Source organism: Scyliorhinus canicula, chromosome 5 (assembly GCF_902713615.1).
Source record: "Scyliorhinus canicula chromosome 5, sScyCan1.1, whole genome shotgun sequence".
NCBI lineage: Eukaryota > Metazoa > Chordata > Chondrichthyes > Carcharhiniformes > Scyliorhinidae > Scyliorhinus > Scyliorhinus canicula.
In genome coordinates, this window is record NC_052150.1 from 49643306 (window position 1) to 49662161 (window position 18856).

The 18856-nt window shown below is 50.6% G+C and overlaps 1 protein-coding gene across 2 annotated transcripts; it reads left to right on the plus strand.

The window, feature by feature from the left end:
* Nucleotides 1-12176: 12176 nt before the first annotated feature.
* On the plus strand, nt 12177-18719 carry LOC119965607 (armadillo-like helical domain-containing protein 2). 2 transcript variants are annotated; one of them, XM_038796395.1, is made up of 3 exons: nt 12177-12345; nt 13072-13285; nt 18241-18719. In XM_038796395.1, exons 2-3 carry the CDS (start codon nt 13081-13083, stop codon nt 18660-18662), a joined length of 627 nt encoding a protein of 208 aa, XP_038652323.1. In that variant the 5' UTR covers nt 12177-12345; nt 13072-13080; the 3' UTR covers nt 18663-18719. The 2 variants fall into 2 exon arrangements, with proteins under 2 accessions (XP_038652323.1, XP_038652324.1); XM_038796396.1 differs by having other exon boundaries at nt 12179-12345; nt 13137-13285.
* Nucleotides 18720-18856: the final 137 nt, after the last annotated feature.

The window sequence follows — 18856 nt, forward strand, 5'->3', positions numbered from 1 at the left end:
GGTCACCCTGTCAAAATGATGACCCGAGCTCTGAGGAGCCTGTGGAAAACAAGGGTGCGATCTAAAAGCCATGCCGTAGCGTGTCGCATCGGGTGGAGGATGTCACTCCTGGGCTGGAGGGGTTGTCCAGCGCCCACATGCCGAGCATGCCGACCCCCCACCCAGATCATGTATACCGGGCATAACGGGCAGCTCCAGCTGCTGACTGTCCATCCCACCAAACACCCCAGGACAGAGCCCCATCCGTGGTGATGGTCACTTTAACCCCCGCTGACCATGGCTATCTCTAATAGGCAATTCTAATAACGTGAGCACTTCACAGCTCCCAAGTGGATTCCCATGGGTGCACATGCCATGTCGCAGGCAAGTGCCTAGCATCCCATTCAGACTGTGAGGCCTGGACACTGTGCCTGAACTCCAGAGTCATCCACACCACAGAGGCAGCAGCCAACATTCAAACAGCCGAGAGGTGGGCACCAGGGACATCCCTGCGACCAAAAGGCATGTGCGTTGACCTGGGAGGGAACCAGCACCCGGTCCAGGTAACGTTCCCAGTGGGTGTCTGGGGCCCGGTGCGCAGAGGCCCCTGCTTCGGCCGGAAGTGCATGTGCAGGGCATGTTGGATGGCACCCTGGGGGATGGCAGGAGATGTGAGGGTAAGGATACATGGGGGGCATGGCAGACCCACAGGTCCCGGAGTGGCAGCCATAATTGATTGTCAGCCTCTCACCCTCACCAATCCCTTACAGATATCACATTGCGGATGGTTTTGTGGACCCCTCAGAAGCTGCCCTCATGATGGCGTTGGTCGTGCAGACGGCCAGACGCCAGAGAAGGCAGCAACAGCAGCATTGACAGAGGCTCGGGACCACGGCCCATGTGCAGGGACCTGCTCCACACCCTGAGGACCTGGCGACCCATCCGGCCAGGGAGGGACCAAGAGGGGGAGGCCAGCAACGGTCCAAGGTGTACAGGCATCGCTGGTCTTTCGAACAGATGATGGACAGTGTGTGCCGCAGGAGGCTTCACCTCAACAAGGAGACAGTGCGGCACCTGAAGGATGTCCTTGCAGACTTGACACCACGTGGAGGAGGAGGATACCCACTCCAGGTGGCCGTAAAGGTCACCGTAGCATCCGGCATGGTCCAGAGACTGCGGGGTGGTGACAGGTGGGACCGGTGCCAGAACCCAATGCCAACTCATCCGTTTAGCTCATGGCGGCGCTGCGTGGCGGACGTCCTGGTGACACTCCCAGAGCTGACGGCCGCTGCCACTACCTCCCAGGCAGCGCTGGCTGCCCTGTGGCTGACACTCCAACCCCCTCAGGGCAGTAGGGTATCCTGTCAGGACCCGAATCGTGGAGCTGGTCTGCGCGGTGGCATGGCTGCGTGCTGTTTGGGGTTTGACCTGCGGATCGGTTTCAGCGTTGCTGCCCCTTGTTCGCGGGGTGCTTCCAAGCACGGTCCCGAAAGATCAGCTGGCGGGACAGTCTTTTCCAGCCTAAAGCCTGTGGGGCATCATGAAGTAACCTACTTAACGTTAGATACTAGTGACAACCTCACCAGGTCTGCCGTTGGGAGACACCTGACTATTCCACCTCGCTAACACGCTTAGCAACCTTTCTGTTAGCTCACGCACTAAGTGTGGCCATGGCCGGGGAGAAACTCCCCTGGGCGCAGAAAAGTGACTAAGTTTGATAGGATAGGGGTGGGGAACACACCGACAAAGCCGATGGGAAACTACCAACCAAACCCACCACAAATGACACAGAAATGTTTCCGTTAGGTCGCGCCCTACATCTTCATTGATTTCCTCAATGTATGGTCATTTCATCAGTGTCAATGGCAATATTTTTAGTACGACCCTCTGCATCCTCCCGTTTTCTGACATCTGAAAACAGTGGGCGGGATTCTCTGTTGGCCGACGCTGGATTCGATTGGGCAGAGAATCGGTTTTGATGCCGAAATCATGGCGGGCGCGGTTTCACACCAAATCACAATTGTCCGTCGCCTCGACAGTGGCATCAATGCATTACAGAACGCACGTACAGTAAACACCCTTGGCATATCATTAGCAGGCCGGACCCAGTATTCTCCGGGGCCTCCGTGATTCTCTGCCTGCTCTGGGGCAAATTCCCGATGCCGAGGTTCAGTTGTGCTTTTAAAAATCGTGAAAATGGCGGTGTGGCTGATGAGGATGAGTGAGGGGGATACGGAAAGTGTCCAACATCGCCATAGTTTTCTGACAGTCGTGCCGCTGGCTGTGGGGCTTCTGCCAGGGCCGGGGGAGTAGTTAGGGGCGGCCTGGAGGTGGGCTGTGAGTTTGTGGTGGACGGGCGCAGAACACCATTGTCACAACCTGCAAGGCAGCCATTCAGTTGTACACGCCACTGACTGCCCATTGTGAACTTGGGGCCACAGTTCGTATGAGTCTACACCCAGGGCGCCCCTCCCCAGTTGCCCTCTGACCCCAACTGATCCATCAGCTGTATGGGCGTGCTCCAGTGCAAACAATGCCATCTTGTTGGCTGGGATGGTGTGTGTGGGGAGTGAAGTGTGTACATTGTGCTACAGCTTGTCAGGGGAGTGAAGTGTGTACATTGTGCTACAGCTTGTCAGGGGAGTGAAGTATGTACATTGTGCTACAGCTTGTCAGGGGAGTGAAGTGTGTACATTGTGCTACAGCTTGTCAGGGGAGTGAAGTGTGTACATTGTGCTACAGCTTGTCAGGGGAGTGAGGTGTGTACATTGTGCTACAGCTTGTCAGGGGAGTGAAGTGTGTACATTGTGCTACAGCTTGTCAGGGGAGTGAAGTGTGTACATTGTGCTACCTTGTCAGGGGAGTGAAGTGTGTACATTGTGCTACATCTTGTCGGGAGTGAAGTGTGCACATTGTGCTACATCTTGTCGGGAGTGAAGTGTGTACATTGTGCTACCTTGTCAGGGGAGTGAAGTGTGTACATTGTGCTACAGCTTGTCAGGGGAGTGAAGTGTGTACATTGTGCTACAGCTTGTCAGGGGAGTGAAGTGTGTACATTGTGCTACAGCTTGTCAGGGGAGTGAAGTGTGTACATTGTGCTACATCTTGTCAGGGGAGTGAAGTGTGTACATTGTGCTACAGCTTGTAGCCTCGCGATTGTCAAACACGGACTCGGCGAATCCCACACTGTTTTTCATTGGAATAGATTGAGTGCTAGCAGATCTACAGTCGCTCAATCGGTCCAGATGTGGCGGCGGTTTTGCCATAGTGGAAATCCACAAATCCTGCCCCGGCATCAACACTTCGTCTCAGGAAAAGGGAATCCTAACGAGTTCACAGCTCCAGGAATCCGGGTTCAATTCTCGGCTTGGGTCACTGTCTATGTGGAATCTGCGTCCTCCCTGTGTCTGCGTGGGTTTCCTCCGGGTGCTCCGGTTTCCTCCCACAAGTCCCGAAAGATGTGATTGTTAGGTGAATTGGACATTCTGAATTCTCGTCCAGTGTACCTGAACAGGCGCCGGAGTGCGCGACCAGGGGATTTTCACAGTAACTTCATTGCAGTGTTAATGTAAACCTACATGTGACACTAATAAAGATTATTATTATTAGACCCCTCATGATTTTGAACACTGTCATTGAGGCTCAGAAGGAGGCCATTTGGCCAATCGAGGGCGGCACGGTGGCACGGTGGTTAGCAGCGCCGACCCTAGGGTTGCTGGCGCCCCGGGCAAGCAGAACTTCGGCGCCCTTGGGGGGGCGGGGCCGAGGGGTGGGGGGGGGGCCGAGGGGTGGGGGCGGGGCCGAGGGGGCGGGGGGGCGGGGCCGACGGGGGGCCAAGCGGGGCCGAGGGGGGGGGGCGGACCCGAGGGGGCGCGGACCCGAGGGGGGGGCGGACCCGAGGGGGGGGGCGGACCCGAGGGGGCGGGCGGGGAGGAACGGAGGGGGCGGGCGGGGAGGACCGAGCGGGGGGGGGCGCCTTGGGGGAGGGCGGCCACCGCGCATGCGCTGGTTGGTACCGGCCCAACTGCGCATGCGCGGGACCCGAGTCTCTGGCGCCCCCCAGCACATGGCGCCCCGGGCGACTGCCCGAGTTGCCGGTGCCTTGAGCCGGCCCTGGTGGTTAGCACTGCTGCCTCACAGCACCAGGGACCCGGGTTCGATTCGCGGCTTGGGTCACTGCCTGTGCGGAGTCTGCACGTTCTCTCTGTGTCTGCGTATGTTTCCTCCGGGTGCTCTGGTTTCCTCCCACAAGTCCCCAAAGACGTGTTGTTAAGTGAATTGGATATTGTGAATTCTCCCTCTGTGTACCCTAACAGGTGTCGGAATGTGGCGACTAGGGGATTTTCACAGTAACTTAATTGCAGTGTTAATCCAAGCCTACGTGTGTCAATTATAATGATTGTTATTATTATTAATAGGAACAGCGTATACCTATCTCATCTAAACCTGTCATAATGCTGCACACCTCTATCAAATTGCCCTGCAATTTCCTTTGTTCCACAAAGGACGACCCTAGCTGCTCCAAACTAATCTCATAGCCAAAGCTCCTCACCCCTAAATCCGACGTCCTTCCTACAGTGGGTTGGCTGAAACTGGGCACCAAACTCCGGTTGTGACCGAACCAGAGCATTATGTACAACTAACAAATTCAGCAAAATCGACCACAAGCTACACTACTGTTTGTTTTGGCCTCAATTGATGTCTCGCAAGGAATCGACCAAACTACTTGTGACTTGTCCGAATCAGGATCTTTATTAAATCACACATGGTAAGATAGCGATCTGATACAGAGTAAGTTATCATGGAGCTACTTTGTACTCCCCTGGAACTACCCCTCGGCACGACCGCCCTCATGTATATCTTGTAACCGTCTGCTGGTCACCGATGTGCCCTCACTTATATCTGAGTGCCTGTCACATGACCCCTGTCTCGAGGCTGCATAGCTGGTTGGAGGTCACACCACCAGCCATCTACAATATTGCTTACAGGCATATCACCGCACCCGTTACAAGTACCTTGGCATCCAGCCAAATACTTTGAATTTCTCTTGCATTTCCTAAACAGGCTTTTTGCTCACCAAGCAGAATTTGCTTGGATGATTGGGGGGGGGGGGGGGGGGGGGGGGGGGAGGAAGCATAAACAGAAATAACTTTCTGCACCTGTGAGTAGTGAAAATACAGCAAAACAACCAGTGTTTTAATAGGGCCATAATGCAGTTTGACTTCACCCTCTTTGGTATGGGCTCCATCTAACTCTCAGGACAATTATGATTCAACAACTCAGAACTTTTAATGGCAACAATGAAATCAAATGCAAGCAGGCGCACCCATTAAAAATAGGGCCTGAAGCAAAACAGCAGTTAAACCTGGACTCGTTTTAGTAAACATTTCTCAGAAAAACGGGCCTTTTCTTTTGAATCTGACCACAAATAATTATAGAAAATCAAATGTGAATATGAAGCTGACCACCGCTGCTTTACTGGCGTACCATTCCACTTCAACACCCTTATAAACTCTCCAGACACCTATCCTGTCCTCACACCTTCAAATTTAAACATCACTTGCTGGAATATTTTTTAAAAAACATTTAGAGTACCCAATTCTTTGTTTTTCCAATTAAGGGGCAATTTAGCGTCACCAATCCACCTACCCTGCACGTCATTTTGGGCTGTGGGGGTGAGACCCACGCAGACACAGGGAGAATGTGCAAACTCCACATGGACAGTGACCCGGGGCAGGGATTGAACCTGGGACCTCGGCATCGTGAGGCAGCAGAGCTAACCACCACTTGCTGGAATATGAATCAGAGGAATGGAATTCTTTGCCAGATCCCTCAGTTATAATTCTTTTCTTCTTTCTGCACCCCCAGTCAACCACAGGGTTTAAACACGTAAGGTTCTTTTTGCAGTCCACGCTTCCTTAGTTCAAACTGCACAAGTGTTGCTCCCCTGCAGTAACAGTTCCCCGGGTCACTGTCCGTGTGGCATTTGCACATTCTCCCCATTACGGGGTCCTTCCAAGCGCTGAGTGGGGATGTGTCCAGGGTGTCTCAGACATCTGCGCCGTCACAAAGGCCTTTTATGCCCATTCGGCAGCATACACCCATTTCACTGTAGACTGGGCCCACCTGGAAGCCCGTGCAGTGGGATTCGACAGCATCTCCGAGGTGCCCAGTCCAGAGGGTGCTTGACAGGATGCATGTCGCCCTACGAGCAGCTGCAGCTGGAAGCCACTCTGCACAAACCAAAAGAGGTCCCACTCGATGAGCAGCCTGGCACACTCGACGTTTCCTGGCCTCTTCAAGGTGCACCCACGGCTGGGAGGTTGGCTCCTGGGTGGCAGAGTTTATCCGCTACGGCCGTGGCTGATGACACCAATCAGGAGGCCACAACCAACGTGGAGAACCGTTACAATAATACCCATGCAGCGACCAGGGAGATGATCGAGCAGTGCTTGGCCTCCTGAAGATGCGGTTCAGGTGCCTGGACCGCTCCTGAGGGACCCTTCAGTATGATGCTGAGAGGGTCGCTTGCATCATGGGTGGCCTGCTGCGCCCTCCACAACATTGTGCAGCAGAGGAGCGATATGCTGGAGGAGGAGGATGAATGGCAGGCCTCATCGGCTAGGGGGATGTGGGGGAGGACATTTGCCTGGGCAGGCGCAAGAGGCCGCACAACATATGCACCAGGACCAACCCACATAGCTCTGATCGCCTCCAAGTTCACCGACTAGGGTGAATACCGCACCCCACTAGCCACTGCCCCTCCTCTCCCCGTCCACCCTCTGCAGCCAGTCCAAGCTAGCCCACTCCTCACACCCTTCTGACAAAGCACCTAGACAGGGTGTAACAATGTGAACAAGTGTCTAATGTGAAAACATATATAATGATTTGTGCCCAGCCCCTTGTAGTGAACCACTGTGCACCTGTATTAGGGGATGTACGGTAGGACATGCACTACAGGTTCGCCGGTAGCCCCTGCTGGCTAGCTCCGCCCACAAGGACCTAAATATGCATGTCCTCCTCCTGATCAGCCATTTCACCAGCTGCAGTAGGAGGCCACGCATCTGACTGTAATAAAGCCACAGTTGTACCAATCTGAGTCTTTCGTGCAATTGATTGTGCATCACCCCTATCACTAAACTGTGCCCTGCACCCAATGCTAACTTAACTGGTTGCGATGAATGGTATCAGTAGCTGCTGTAACGGTACCTTACCTTTAATGCATTGGCCCTTTAAGACCGGGCTTGGAACCCTGGGGGACTCTGCCTCTGGCCCCGCCCCCAGGAAATGGTATATAAGATGAGGCTCACTCGGCAGCATGTGATGAGCACACTTCTCGGCTGCTGTTCAGTTCTCAGATGATTAAAGCCTTTGAATTACCTATCTTCTCTCCTGTGTCGTAAATGAGGGTATCTCACTGGTGTCTAACTTTCTGGCCTTACAGGCCCTAACACTATGTCCGGGTGTGTCCCCAGACAGTACAGCAGGAGTAGAGGCGGCATGCTGTGATACCCACCCTGCAACCTGGGTCAACTTCAGTAGGCGTCTTGTCGGGTGATCGGGCCTGGATGGGCCCGGCTGCTGCTTGGGTGACGCAGCTTGTGTGGTGCCGCCTTGTTCTGGCCGCTGCCAACCAGATGTGCCAGGGAGTCCGATGTGCTGCAGTACCTCGTGCATCGCGGTGGCCTGCTGTGTCCTCCACAACATCATGCAGCAGAGAGGCAACATGATGGAGGAGGAGGATAAACGTTAGGCCTCGCCCGACAAGGAGGATGCAGAAGAGGGTGTGGATGGGCAGGACATGGGGCCTGAACAGGCACAAGAGGCCAGATAACGTGTACACTAGGGCCAACGCCCACAGGATGCTTAGATCGCCTCCACATTTTCCGACATTTTTCGGCCATTCCATCACACGGTCCCATCAGTGCTATCATCGCTGGTAAGCAGCTGCGGTTCTGGCTGTGGCTGGGGGTGGGTGCGGGAACACCAGAATGGCCCACCCCATGACCAACAGATCCTGCCAGACATAAGACAAGACGCATGGTTAGAACACGGGCCGAGGGGAGGGGGGTGGGCGGTGGTCGGGGTCTGTGGGGGTAGGTGTGATGATATGCATAGGCAATCATGTAAATGCTAAGAGGTATGACCTCCAACCAGCAGGTGGCAGGAGGGAACAACCATGTAACACTGTCTGGATATAGTCATCATAGTGGATAGTCACATTTGTGGTAGCTCTTAGATAATAGTAACTGAGAGTTCTTAGGTTTTGTTGGTTTTCTTATTGTTATCTGAACCACGTTATTGTTTAACAATAAACATCTAACCAGTCAGGAACTAGACGTACTCTAGTGCACCAGAAGAACGTAATATTTGGGGGTGGAGGGCGTGGGGGGGGGGGGGGGGGGTTCGGGACGAGGGTTTATTTGGGAGGGGGGAGTAGAGGTGGTGGGGGTTTGTTGGGGATGAGTATGTGTTTGGGAGGGGGGAGTAAGGGTGATGATTTTGGTGGAGTGGGGGTATGGGGGTGGTATGAGGGTGAGGGTGGTGTGAGATGGTGAGGAGGTGAGGATTGGGGGGAGGTGAGGTTGACATACATTTCACGGGGAACAGCAACTTGGCGAGTTCTCACTTCCTCGTCCAATGCCGACGTCTGCCCCAGCGACTGCCCTTTCCTTGGGTCCACCGATCCTGTCCCGGGCCCACTGCTTTGTCGTAGCGAGGGCCGCATGGCCAGCGGTCCCCCTCTAGTCTTCTCTCACTCTCGATGGTTATGGGGTTATGGGTGGCCTTCTCCTGGGGGGAAGGGGGCAAAGGGGGGGGGGTGGGGACAGGAAACACACAGTGTTAGACAGTCCGACGCACGCAGCCCAGGGGATGGGTAGCTGGTAGCTTCAGTGGCCAGGGCCTGTGGACTGTGTCCAGCACCGCCGCAGTCGGGGGCGGAGGGGTTCCGCTGGCCAAGGGGGCTTGGGGGGTGCTGGGGACACGTAAGGGGTGGTCCGGGAGAGGCGAGGGGGGTTATAGGGGGGCACTATCTGGCAGGCCGGCACCATGTTGTATGGTGCGACCGCCGCAGATCGCCATCATGTGTATGCGCAGCCACGGCACCGGCAAATCTCCGTCCGTATCTGCAGGGAAAGCCTACGTGGAGCAGCCTACATGGAGAATCCAGCCCATAATCTCAGTAATGGAGAATTCCGCTGAGGACCTTTGACAATGCCACATTCTCTCAGTGTCATAGAATCATAGCATTTACAGTGCAGAAGGAGATCATTCAGCCCATCGAGTCTGCACCGGCCCTTGGAAAGACCACCCTACTTAAGCCCACACCTCCACCCTATCCCCGTATTCCGAACTAATCTCTTTTGGACACTAAGGGCAATTTTGCACGGCCAATCCACCTAACCTGCACATCTTTGGACTGTGAAGGAAAACGGCGCACCCGGAGGAAACCCACGCAGATACGGGGAGAACGTGCAAACTCCACACAGTCATCCGAGGCCGGAAACGAATCTGGGTCCTTGGAGCTGTGAAGCAGCAGTGCTAACCACTGTGCCACCGTGGCAGCATACTAAAGTATCAGCCTGGAGCAGTGCCTCCCAAACTGTTTTCTCCATTTTGTAGCTTGAAATTGTTGTAACCCCAGGGTGGGAGCTAGGGGGCAGGGGAGCTGTGGGGAGTGAAAAGTGGCCTGTGAGAGTTGGTCTGGGGAGAGGAGAATGGCAGTCTGCCTCAAAATAATGGCACAGAATCACCATTTTGAAACACCTGCATGTTAAGTGTCTCCTGCTCAGGGGCAGATGCCCCCCTCCTCCGTCTGAGCAGCTAGAGTCGATGGAGTCACAGGCTGAGGAGATTCAGAGTGGCTCGAGTGTTTTTGGAGTGGAGGCCCCCCCGAGACGCCTGGCTGATACTCATCCTTCCTGTGGGTTCCTCAGGGCACCTGTCTGGCTCCTTGCGGAGAACGGGTACCTGGAGGGATGTAAAGGTGCCTCATCCCCCTCTCACTGAGGCATTGATGGTGCCCACAAGGGTGTGTGTGGCCATGAAGTGCAGGGCCGAGTGCAAATTTGGCAAGACCTGCTGGGCCAAAGCCTCCATGGCAAGCCACCAACCTTCCCACGGCGACCTCACGTGCTCGCATGTTGGAGCCACGATAAGAGACCAAACCAAGATGGACTACTCCATCCTTTGATCTAGTTTGTTGATTAACTACCGCATCTCTGCCTGATGTTCTACTCCCTGTTAAAAGAAAATTACTGTGGATGCTGGAATCTGAAACGAAAGAGAAAATGCTGGAAAATCCCAGCAGGTCTGGCAGCATCTGTAGGGAGAGAAAAGAGCTAACGTTTTGACAAAGAGTCATTGAACTCGAAATGTTAGCTCATTTCTCTCCCTACAGATGTTCCAGACCTGCTGAGATTTTCCAGCATTTTCTCTTTCGTTCCACTACCTGGTGTTGCATCTCCAACATAGTGTTGGTGGCCCCTCACAGAGGCTCATCATCTGACTCAGCTCAATGGCTGGCTGGTCTCCAACAGCTCTCCGAGTGCCAGAAAGTAGGGTTGTCCCTGCCTTCGGCTTCTGCAGTGACAACTTCTGTCAGTGAGGTGTTCTCCAGTAGGCGACTCCGGGCCTAATCCAGAGCTATGCTCCAACTAGGTGTGTGTCCCTGTGCTGGGAGAGGGTGCGGGTGAGCACAGTGATTGTTTTTCTTCAGCTTCCTCATCCGACTGGTTATCCTTGTGTGTCTTGATCTATTGGTTCAGATTACAAGGTTGTATGTCATTCACTGTGAATATCAGGATCTGGTGAACTCATCGAGATATCATACGTACTAGGTTGCTGGGGCAAACTGATCTCCCTTACCCCACAAAAGCGATCCCTGTCCTCCCTAGTAGCTGGCATCATCCTCCTCAAACTACATCATGGGAACAATGTCGACTGCCTCTCTCCTGTCGTGGATCTTGCCTGCCTGTTGTGGGCCAGCTTGCCCTGAATTGAGACAAAAGGAGCGTGATGAGAAGGAATGGAGCAGACATTTGGAAACATTTCTGTCCCCTGTGTGGGATGAACCCTGAAAGGGCTGAGGATGGAATGTGAACAACATGATAGATGAGGTGGTGGTGATGTGAAAGTTTCTGTGAGACAATATGAGGTGATAAGTGTTCCTCGCTATAGTGGTTGAATGTGATCCCTGGAGACAGCAGCCCTCTTTGTAAATGATGCTATCATGAGAGTTTGATATTGGAGGGTGTTGAAGGTGGGAAGTAGCAGAAATGGTTAATGATCATCCCTTGAAAGTGGAGACAAACAGATTGGAAGATAAGGCCAAGGGTAACACTATTGTGGTTCTGGGAGGGGGGAGAGATGAAGTTGTGATAAAGGGGCAGGCACAGTTGAGAGCACTGTCAACCGATGTGGAGGGTAATCTTCGGTTGAGGAACAAAAGACAACGAAGCACTGATATGGAAAATGGTGTCATTTAAACAGACATGATGGAGGTAGAAAAATTGGAAATACTGAATAGGTTTCTGACAGAAAGCTGGGTGGGAGGAAGTGTAACGAAGCTTACTGTTGGAATTAGTGGGCTTACAATTGACAGTGATTGACACCGTATCAAGGAAGTGAAGGGAATCACGGAATTGATACGATGCAGAAGGAGGCTGAGGTGAACCTTTCCCTTAAAGGGGCATCAAGTTCAGTTCAGTTCACATATCACCCCTCTGCTCACTGACTTATATTGGGACCCAGCCCGGCAACGCTCCAAAATTTTAAATTCTCAGGCTTGTTTTCAAATCTTTATTAGCCTCGTCCCTTCCCCCACCCCACCACCTTACAACAGCTTCTTCAGCATTACAACCCTCCAACATCTTTGTACTACTCCAATTCCGGCCTCTTGCTCATCCCTGATTTGCTTGGCTCCACCATTGGCAGCCGTGCCAATAGCTCCTGAGGCACTGAACTCTGGAAATCCCTCTCGCCTTCTCACCCCCTTCAAAATGCACCTTAAAATCTTTACCGTTGATGAAGTTTCTGGGCATCTGTGCTAACATCCCCTTCAATATAAAACTGAATTTTGTTTGGTCATCTTTATGAAGCATTTTGGAATGTAAAGATTGCTGTTCTAACTGGTAAAATTGATGCAAGTCCTGTGGCTGTGACATCACCCTTTGTAATGTGGTGCAATGGAATTCACCAATATTGTGTTGTGATGGTTTAAGAAAAATCTATTCTTTAAAAAAAAGAATTTGATTGCATCACAATCTAGGACATCACACTTTCTTTTGTTACTCTATAGTATCCATCATTTTCTTCATGAATAAAATTCCAACAGTTTCGACATTAGCAAAGTCTTAAAAACAGGTATGTTTTTGTTTTGGTGCAATTTGTAAATATAGCTGAATGGTGTTGCTTCCATATTCTGCGGTGACTGTACATGCTCATCTGGCTTTTGCTATTCCACTAGCCCACACCCTGCTTCTTCCCGTTTCCCTTTTCGAAACTAGACCATCTCTTCTGATCCTTTCACTCCTTCCTCTGGCTGCTTTCCTCACCCAACCCCCTATCTCCCTCCCACCTGCCGCCTCCCTTCTCCATTGGAAGATTCTCCCTCCCTCCATTACTCCTCTCCACCCCGCTTGCCTCTCTCCATCCCCTCATTGTATTTTGCTGCAGGGGTCACCCCTCTCCCGGCTGAAGGGTTTGGGAGAGGGAAGCGGAGGGCGGAGTAAAATAATAAAGAGTAGGAAATTAGTTTAGAGTGATAAATTAAGAGTAGCAAGTGGTAATAGAAAGAGGTTCAAAGCAGCCAATGGGTTTTTAATGTACATAGGAACAGGAGTAGGCCATTCAGCCCCTTCAGCCTGTCCCGCCCGCCGGGGTTCAGTTAGATCATGACTAATCTGTGGCCTACTTACAGGTCAGGAACACAACTTACCCTCATTACATGCTTTTTTTTTAAATGGAAAAGTGGTTCTTGTTTAGCACCAGTTTTTTTTAGGAATAAATTAAATCTGCTAAACAAGGGATAGTTATAGTCTGCTTTTGATGGGCAGAGTTCAATAATCCATTGTTTTGATCTTTGAACAGTTGTGTAAAATGTTCAGGTCGCTTACTGAGTTTTATGAGAAGTCCATCAAGCCCTTTTTCTTCAGGAATGTGGAAGAAGATGAGATCACGATGTACGAAGATAATCCTCAGGTCAAACAGATCATGACCTTGGGTGCTTCGTTACGGAAGACTCATCTGCCATTGAGTAACAGACTTCAAGCTGCATTATACATAGGCATCATGTGTTTTACAGGTCAGTCAGTTCTGTGCTCTTGTCATTCTTGTTATACTCACTAACTATATTTCTAGTTCTTGTTGATGTTTCGTTATTCTGAAGTTAACGCCAAGCTATCTTATCTAAAGATAATTATTTTCCAAAATCCACATATTGCCTAGTCATTAAATAGAGAATGAAATGGCAAAGGTGTAAATGTAGACAAGGCAAAGGACAATCAAGTTGTGTTGTTCATCATGGAACTTACAACACTCAAGGAGATAATTTGGCACATGTTGCCTGTTTCGGGCCTAGCTCTTCAAATGCAGACTATGATCTTACACAGTTACTTATCCAGAATCTGGGCGAATCGAAGAGTAATCTTACATATATCCAAGAATAAAACATTTACAGTAGATGTTTGTTTAAATGTGTGAACTGTGGACAGAAGCTGATTAGCTAGTGTTGTTTCCCTTAGAGCAGAGAAAGTAGAGGGGGAATCTTATTGAGGTGTACAACATTATGATGGACATAGGTAGGTTTGAATGGAAGAAGAATTTCCCCTCAGTAGAAGGATCAATAACCAGGGGGCATAAATTCAAGGTGAGGGACAGGAGATTTAGAGTAGATTTGAGGAGAAACGTTTTCACCCAGAGGGTGGTGAGAATTTGGAACTCATAGAATCATCAGAGAATTTACAGTTCACATGGGGGCCATTTGGCTCCTCGAGTCTGCACTGGCCCTTAGGAAGGTGCACCCCACTTAAGCCCACGCCTCCACCCTATCCCCATAACCCAGCAACCCCACCTGACCTTTTTTGGACACTAAGGGTAATTTATCATCGCCAATCCACCTAACCTGCAGATCTTTGGACTGTGGGAGGAAACCAGAACGCCCGGAGGAAACCCACGCACACACCGGGAGAGCGTGCAGAGCTCCCACAGACAGTGACCCAGCGGGGAATCGAACCTGGGACCCCGGAGCTGTGAATCGATTGTGCTAACCACTGTGCTACCGTGCTGCCCATGCTACCGTGCTGCCCACTGACTCACTGACTGAAAGGGTGAGGCAGGAACCCAGGCAAAATTTAAGAACCAGTTAGATGACCACTTGAAAGGCCATAGCATACAAAACTACAAACCAAGTGATGGGAACTGGGATTAGAATAGATAGGTGTTTGACAGCCGGCGCAGACCCGATGGGTTGAAGGGCCTCTTTCTGTGCTGTGAAACCCGATGACTATGATTTTCCTAGCCTTTTCCCTCACAGATCAGCGGTCAGTGCTTTTCCATTCACTGTCTGTTTAGTGATCAACCACAGGTATCAATATGACACCAAAAGTCATGGGCGTGATTCTCCCAGACAGGGAGAAATCGTAAGGCTTGCGTCAAATCCGGGCGGGTTTGATGCCAGCCTCCCCCTCCCCGACCGGGAACCGATTCTGGTCCCCGGTCGGGGCTAGTATGCCGCGGCCGTGAACTCCGGCATCGCGGGCTTAATGAATTTCGTTAAGCCCGCTTGCCAGAGTTTGCGCCGGCTGACGCGTCACATGACGTCAGCCGCGCATGCGCGGATTGGAAGACTCCAACCCGCGCATGCGCGGATGGCGTCATCGCGCATTTGCACGAAACCCGCGCATGCGTGGGCCGGGATGCCCCTCAGCCGCCCCGCGAAGTGATACAGCGGGGCGGCGGAAGGACAAAGAGTGCGCGGGAATCGGACCCGCTGCCCGCGATCGGTGCCCACCGATCACGGGCCCATGGCACCCTTGGCACGGCCGTGGTACTGCCGTGCCAATCGGTGCCATGGTTTTCAAAATCGGGACTTTACGGCCGTTTTTACGAACGGCCAGACCAGGTGTGTTTGCCGTTCGTAAAAACAGCCGTAAAGGGCTGGGAACTCGGCCCATCGAACAGCTGAGAATCGCTGCTCGCCGTAAAAAAACGGCGGCAGCGATTCGTATAGGGAGTCGGGCGTGGGGGGGGGGGGGGGGAGAATAGCGGGAGGGCGTCGGACTAGCGTGGCCGTAAAAATTTACGAACCCCGCTATTCTCCGCACCGTCGTGAGTGCGGAGAATTGCGCCCATAGTCTCAAAACAATCACTAAAAACATAATAATATTCACTGCAGTGACGAGCCAAAGTCATTAGACTGACAACAGTCATCTTTACTATTTCAGCAAGACTGGTGAGGGTGAATCATTTCACCCTGTCAATAGAAACATTTCTATCCATAAAATGCAAAGAATACTGTTCCAATCAGGTTATATGGCTCCCTTCAGATAGAGTGGAATAATGTTGAAGAGGCAAACCTCTCAGTTGGGCATCACTTCTACTTCCTAAGCAAGAAGCTGAGGTGATCAGCATGTCACCCAACCTTTTAGAAACAATAAAATCCAGGACAAAATTAACAGTCACTTGGAAAAACGCAAAATTAATTAAGGAAAGCTGGCATAGATTTCCGAAAGGCGAATTGTGTTCTACCAACTCGATTTAGATGAGGAAACGGATGGTTGATGAGGGTAATTTGGTTGATAAATGTGGTGTCTATCGACTTCTAAAAGGCATTTGATAGAAGTGTCACATGATAGAATTGTCAGCAAAATTGAAGCCTTTGGAATAAAAAGTTGGCTGAATAACCCAAAACAGAGGGGAGTGTTTTTTGGATGGGGTGGGGTGGGATTCCTGTCAGGGTAGGGTACTGCCCACTGCTTTTCTTAATATATATGAATATGGAGAGCACAATTTCAAAATTTTTAAATGGCACAAAGCTTGGAAGTATTATGAACGATGAGGAGGAAAGTGATAACTGCAATAGGCAGACAGATGGCAGATGAGTGTGAAGTAGTACATTTTGGAGGTAATAATATGTTGAGGCTATATGAAGGAACAAGTACAATTATAAAAGATATATAATAAATATAAATAGGGACAAACTGTTCCCCATGGCGATACAATCTAAAACAAAACAGATTTCGGATAATTTGCAAAAGAAGAAATGGAGATGTGAGGCGAAACCTTTTAATGCAGTGAGTGGTTAGGGTCTGGAATGTGCTGTGGAGTGGCACATAGCACAGTGGTTAGCACAGTTGTTTTACAGCACCAGAGTCCCAGGTTTGATTCCCGCTTGGGTCACTGTGCGGAGTCTGCACGTTCTCCCCTTGTCTGCGTGAGTTTCCTCCGGGCGCTACGGTTTCCCCCCACAAGTCCCAAAAGATGTGCTTGTTAGGTGAATTGGACATTCTGAATTCTCCCCCAGTGTACCGGAACAGGCGCCGGAGTGTGGCGACTAGAGGCTTTTCACAGTAACTTCATTGCCGTGTTAATGTAAGCTTACTTGTGAGAATAATAAAGCTTATTATTACAAGTATTATTATGTGGGGGAGCACGGTGGCGCAGTGGTTAGCACAGCTGTCTCATGGCACCGAGGTCCCAGGTTCGATCCCGGCTCTGGGTCACTGTCCGTGTGGCGTTTGCACATTCTCCCCGTGTTTGCGTGGGTTTCGCCCCCACAAACCAAAGATGTGCAGGGTAGGTGGATTGGCCATGCTAAATTGCCCCTTAATTGGAAAAAATGAATTGGGTACCCTAAATTTAAAAAAAAGATTATTGTGTGGTGGAGGCAGGGTCAATCTGGCCTTCAAGAGGGAATTGGATTATAATCCGGATATTAAAAATGTGCAGGATTAGGGGAGAAGGTGAGAGGATGGCAAAAGGTGCATTGTTCTTTCGGAGAAATGACAATGACATGACGGGCAGAACAGCCTCCTCTGCTGTAACAATGATGTGATTCTGAGAACTCTTTCTCAGCCTCAATTAGTGTATTGTGGCCAATTTGGAAAGTCACACTTCAGGCGGAATGCAAAGGCTTGTGTGAGGCAAGGCAGGTTGTGAGAGTGGTTAGTAAAATATACTATATCCTAGGCTTTATTAATAGGGACATAGAGTGCAAAAAGGTTACCTTAAATTTGTATAAGACACTACAATTCTGGAAGCAATTTTAGGAAAGATGTGAAGGCATTGGAGATGGTGCAGACAAAGGTTTACAAGAATGATTTCACAGACGAGGAATTTGAAGTTGGAGGAGGGAAGGTTGAGAGGACATTTGATCAAAGAATTCAAAATCATAAGGGTTCTGGACAGAGCATAAAAGAGAAGTACAGGAGAGATTTAGCAGGGTGACTCCTGCACTTCAGTTACTTGGATAGACTGAAGAAACTGGGAATGTTCTCCTTCGAGAAGAGAAGGCTGAGAGGAGATGAGGGTTCTCAGCAGAGTAGAGAGAAATTGTTCCCATTGGCAGAAGGGTCGCAAACCAAGGGAAACCACTTAAACAGAAACCGGCGTGAAGGGGAAACACTGTTAACCCAGCGAGTGCTTGGAATCTGAAATGCACTGGGTGAGTGTGTGATGTTGACAGATATACAATCGAGGACGACACAGTGGCTAGAATTACTGCCTCACAGCGCTAGGGACGGGGGTTCAATTTCAACCTCGGGTTACGGTCTGTGCGAAGTCTGCACGTTCTCCCCTTGTCTGTGTGGGTTTCCTCCGGGTGCGCCAGTTTCCCCCCACAATCTAAAGATGTGCAGGTTAGGCAGATTGGCCACGCTAAATTACCCTACAGTGTCCAAAGGTTGAGTGGGGTTACAGGGATAGGGCGGGGGAGTTGGCCTGCAGAGGATTCTTTTTCAGAAGGCCGGTGCAGACTCGATGGGCCGATTGGCCTCCTTCTGCACTGCAGAGATTCTATGATATAATTGGATAGGCATCAAAGAGAATTTGCAGAGTTAAGCATAAAGGGGTGAGGATGTTGCAGAGAAGTGAAATGGATATGATGGGCCAAATGGTCTCCTCCACCACAGTCACCATTCTGTTTCTAAAAGATAAAAGAAAAGACCACCCCAGTGCGCCAAGCATCCATCATTTGTTTTCCACTGTGTCACTTTCAGAGAGAGGGATCATTCACATTGGACCAATTCCTCTTTTCAACAGGTGGACCTGAAGCAGCAACGTATGCACAGGACTACATTGAAGATCTCATCCGCTTCCTGAATCGAACATTATTTGTGGAGAAGGAAAAGATCATGGTCCTGCAAAGCTTGGCTGGAATCTGCTACAATAATGCCACCAACCAAAACCTTGCAATAGATTTGCAAATTCTGATCACGCTGGTTGCTATCCTGAACACCAGGAACACCAACCAAATGAAAATAAAGGTGAAATACTGGACATGCTACTTGTTGAATATACTGTGTTGCAACAACATCCCTGTAGCTCGACGCCTTAATAAAGCTAAGCATCTTCATACCAGCCTGATACATTTATCAGAGAGCAATTGGTACGGGTGGCCAAAGAATTATGCTCAAGTTCTGATTTACCTATTAGGGTTTGAAAAGCAAAACAGAGCTTTGTAACCGTTTACGAAGTGTTGTTGAGATCACTGGAGCTTTGTCCAAAGAAATGCAATGTTTATGATAAATAAAACAATTTGTTAACTATGAGCATTTGCTGTTGTTTCTTGGACTCTTTTCAGCATCCCATCCCAATACGCTGTTGGAGAACAGATTGCTTGGGTGGTATTGAGCTTTTTAAGCATTGTTGCCACTCA

Excerpts from the sequence above, each read along its gene's own strand:
- LOC119965607 (XM_038796395.1), top strand. The coding sequence starts at position 13,081 with ATGTTCAGGTCGCTTACTGAGTTTTATGAGAAGTCCATCAAGCCCTTT. Across the intron at positions 13,286-18,240 it reads AGGCATCATGTGTTTTACAG|GTGGACCTGAAGCAGCAACG; the intron begins GTCAGTCAGTTC and ends TCTTTTCAACAG.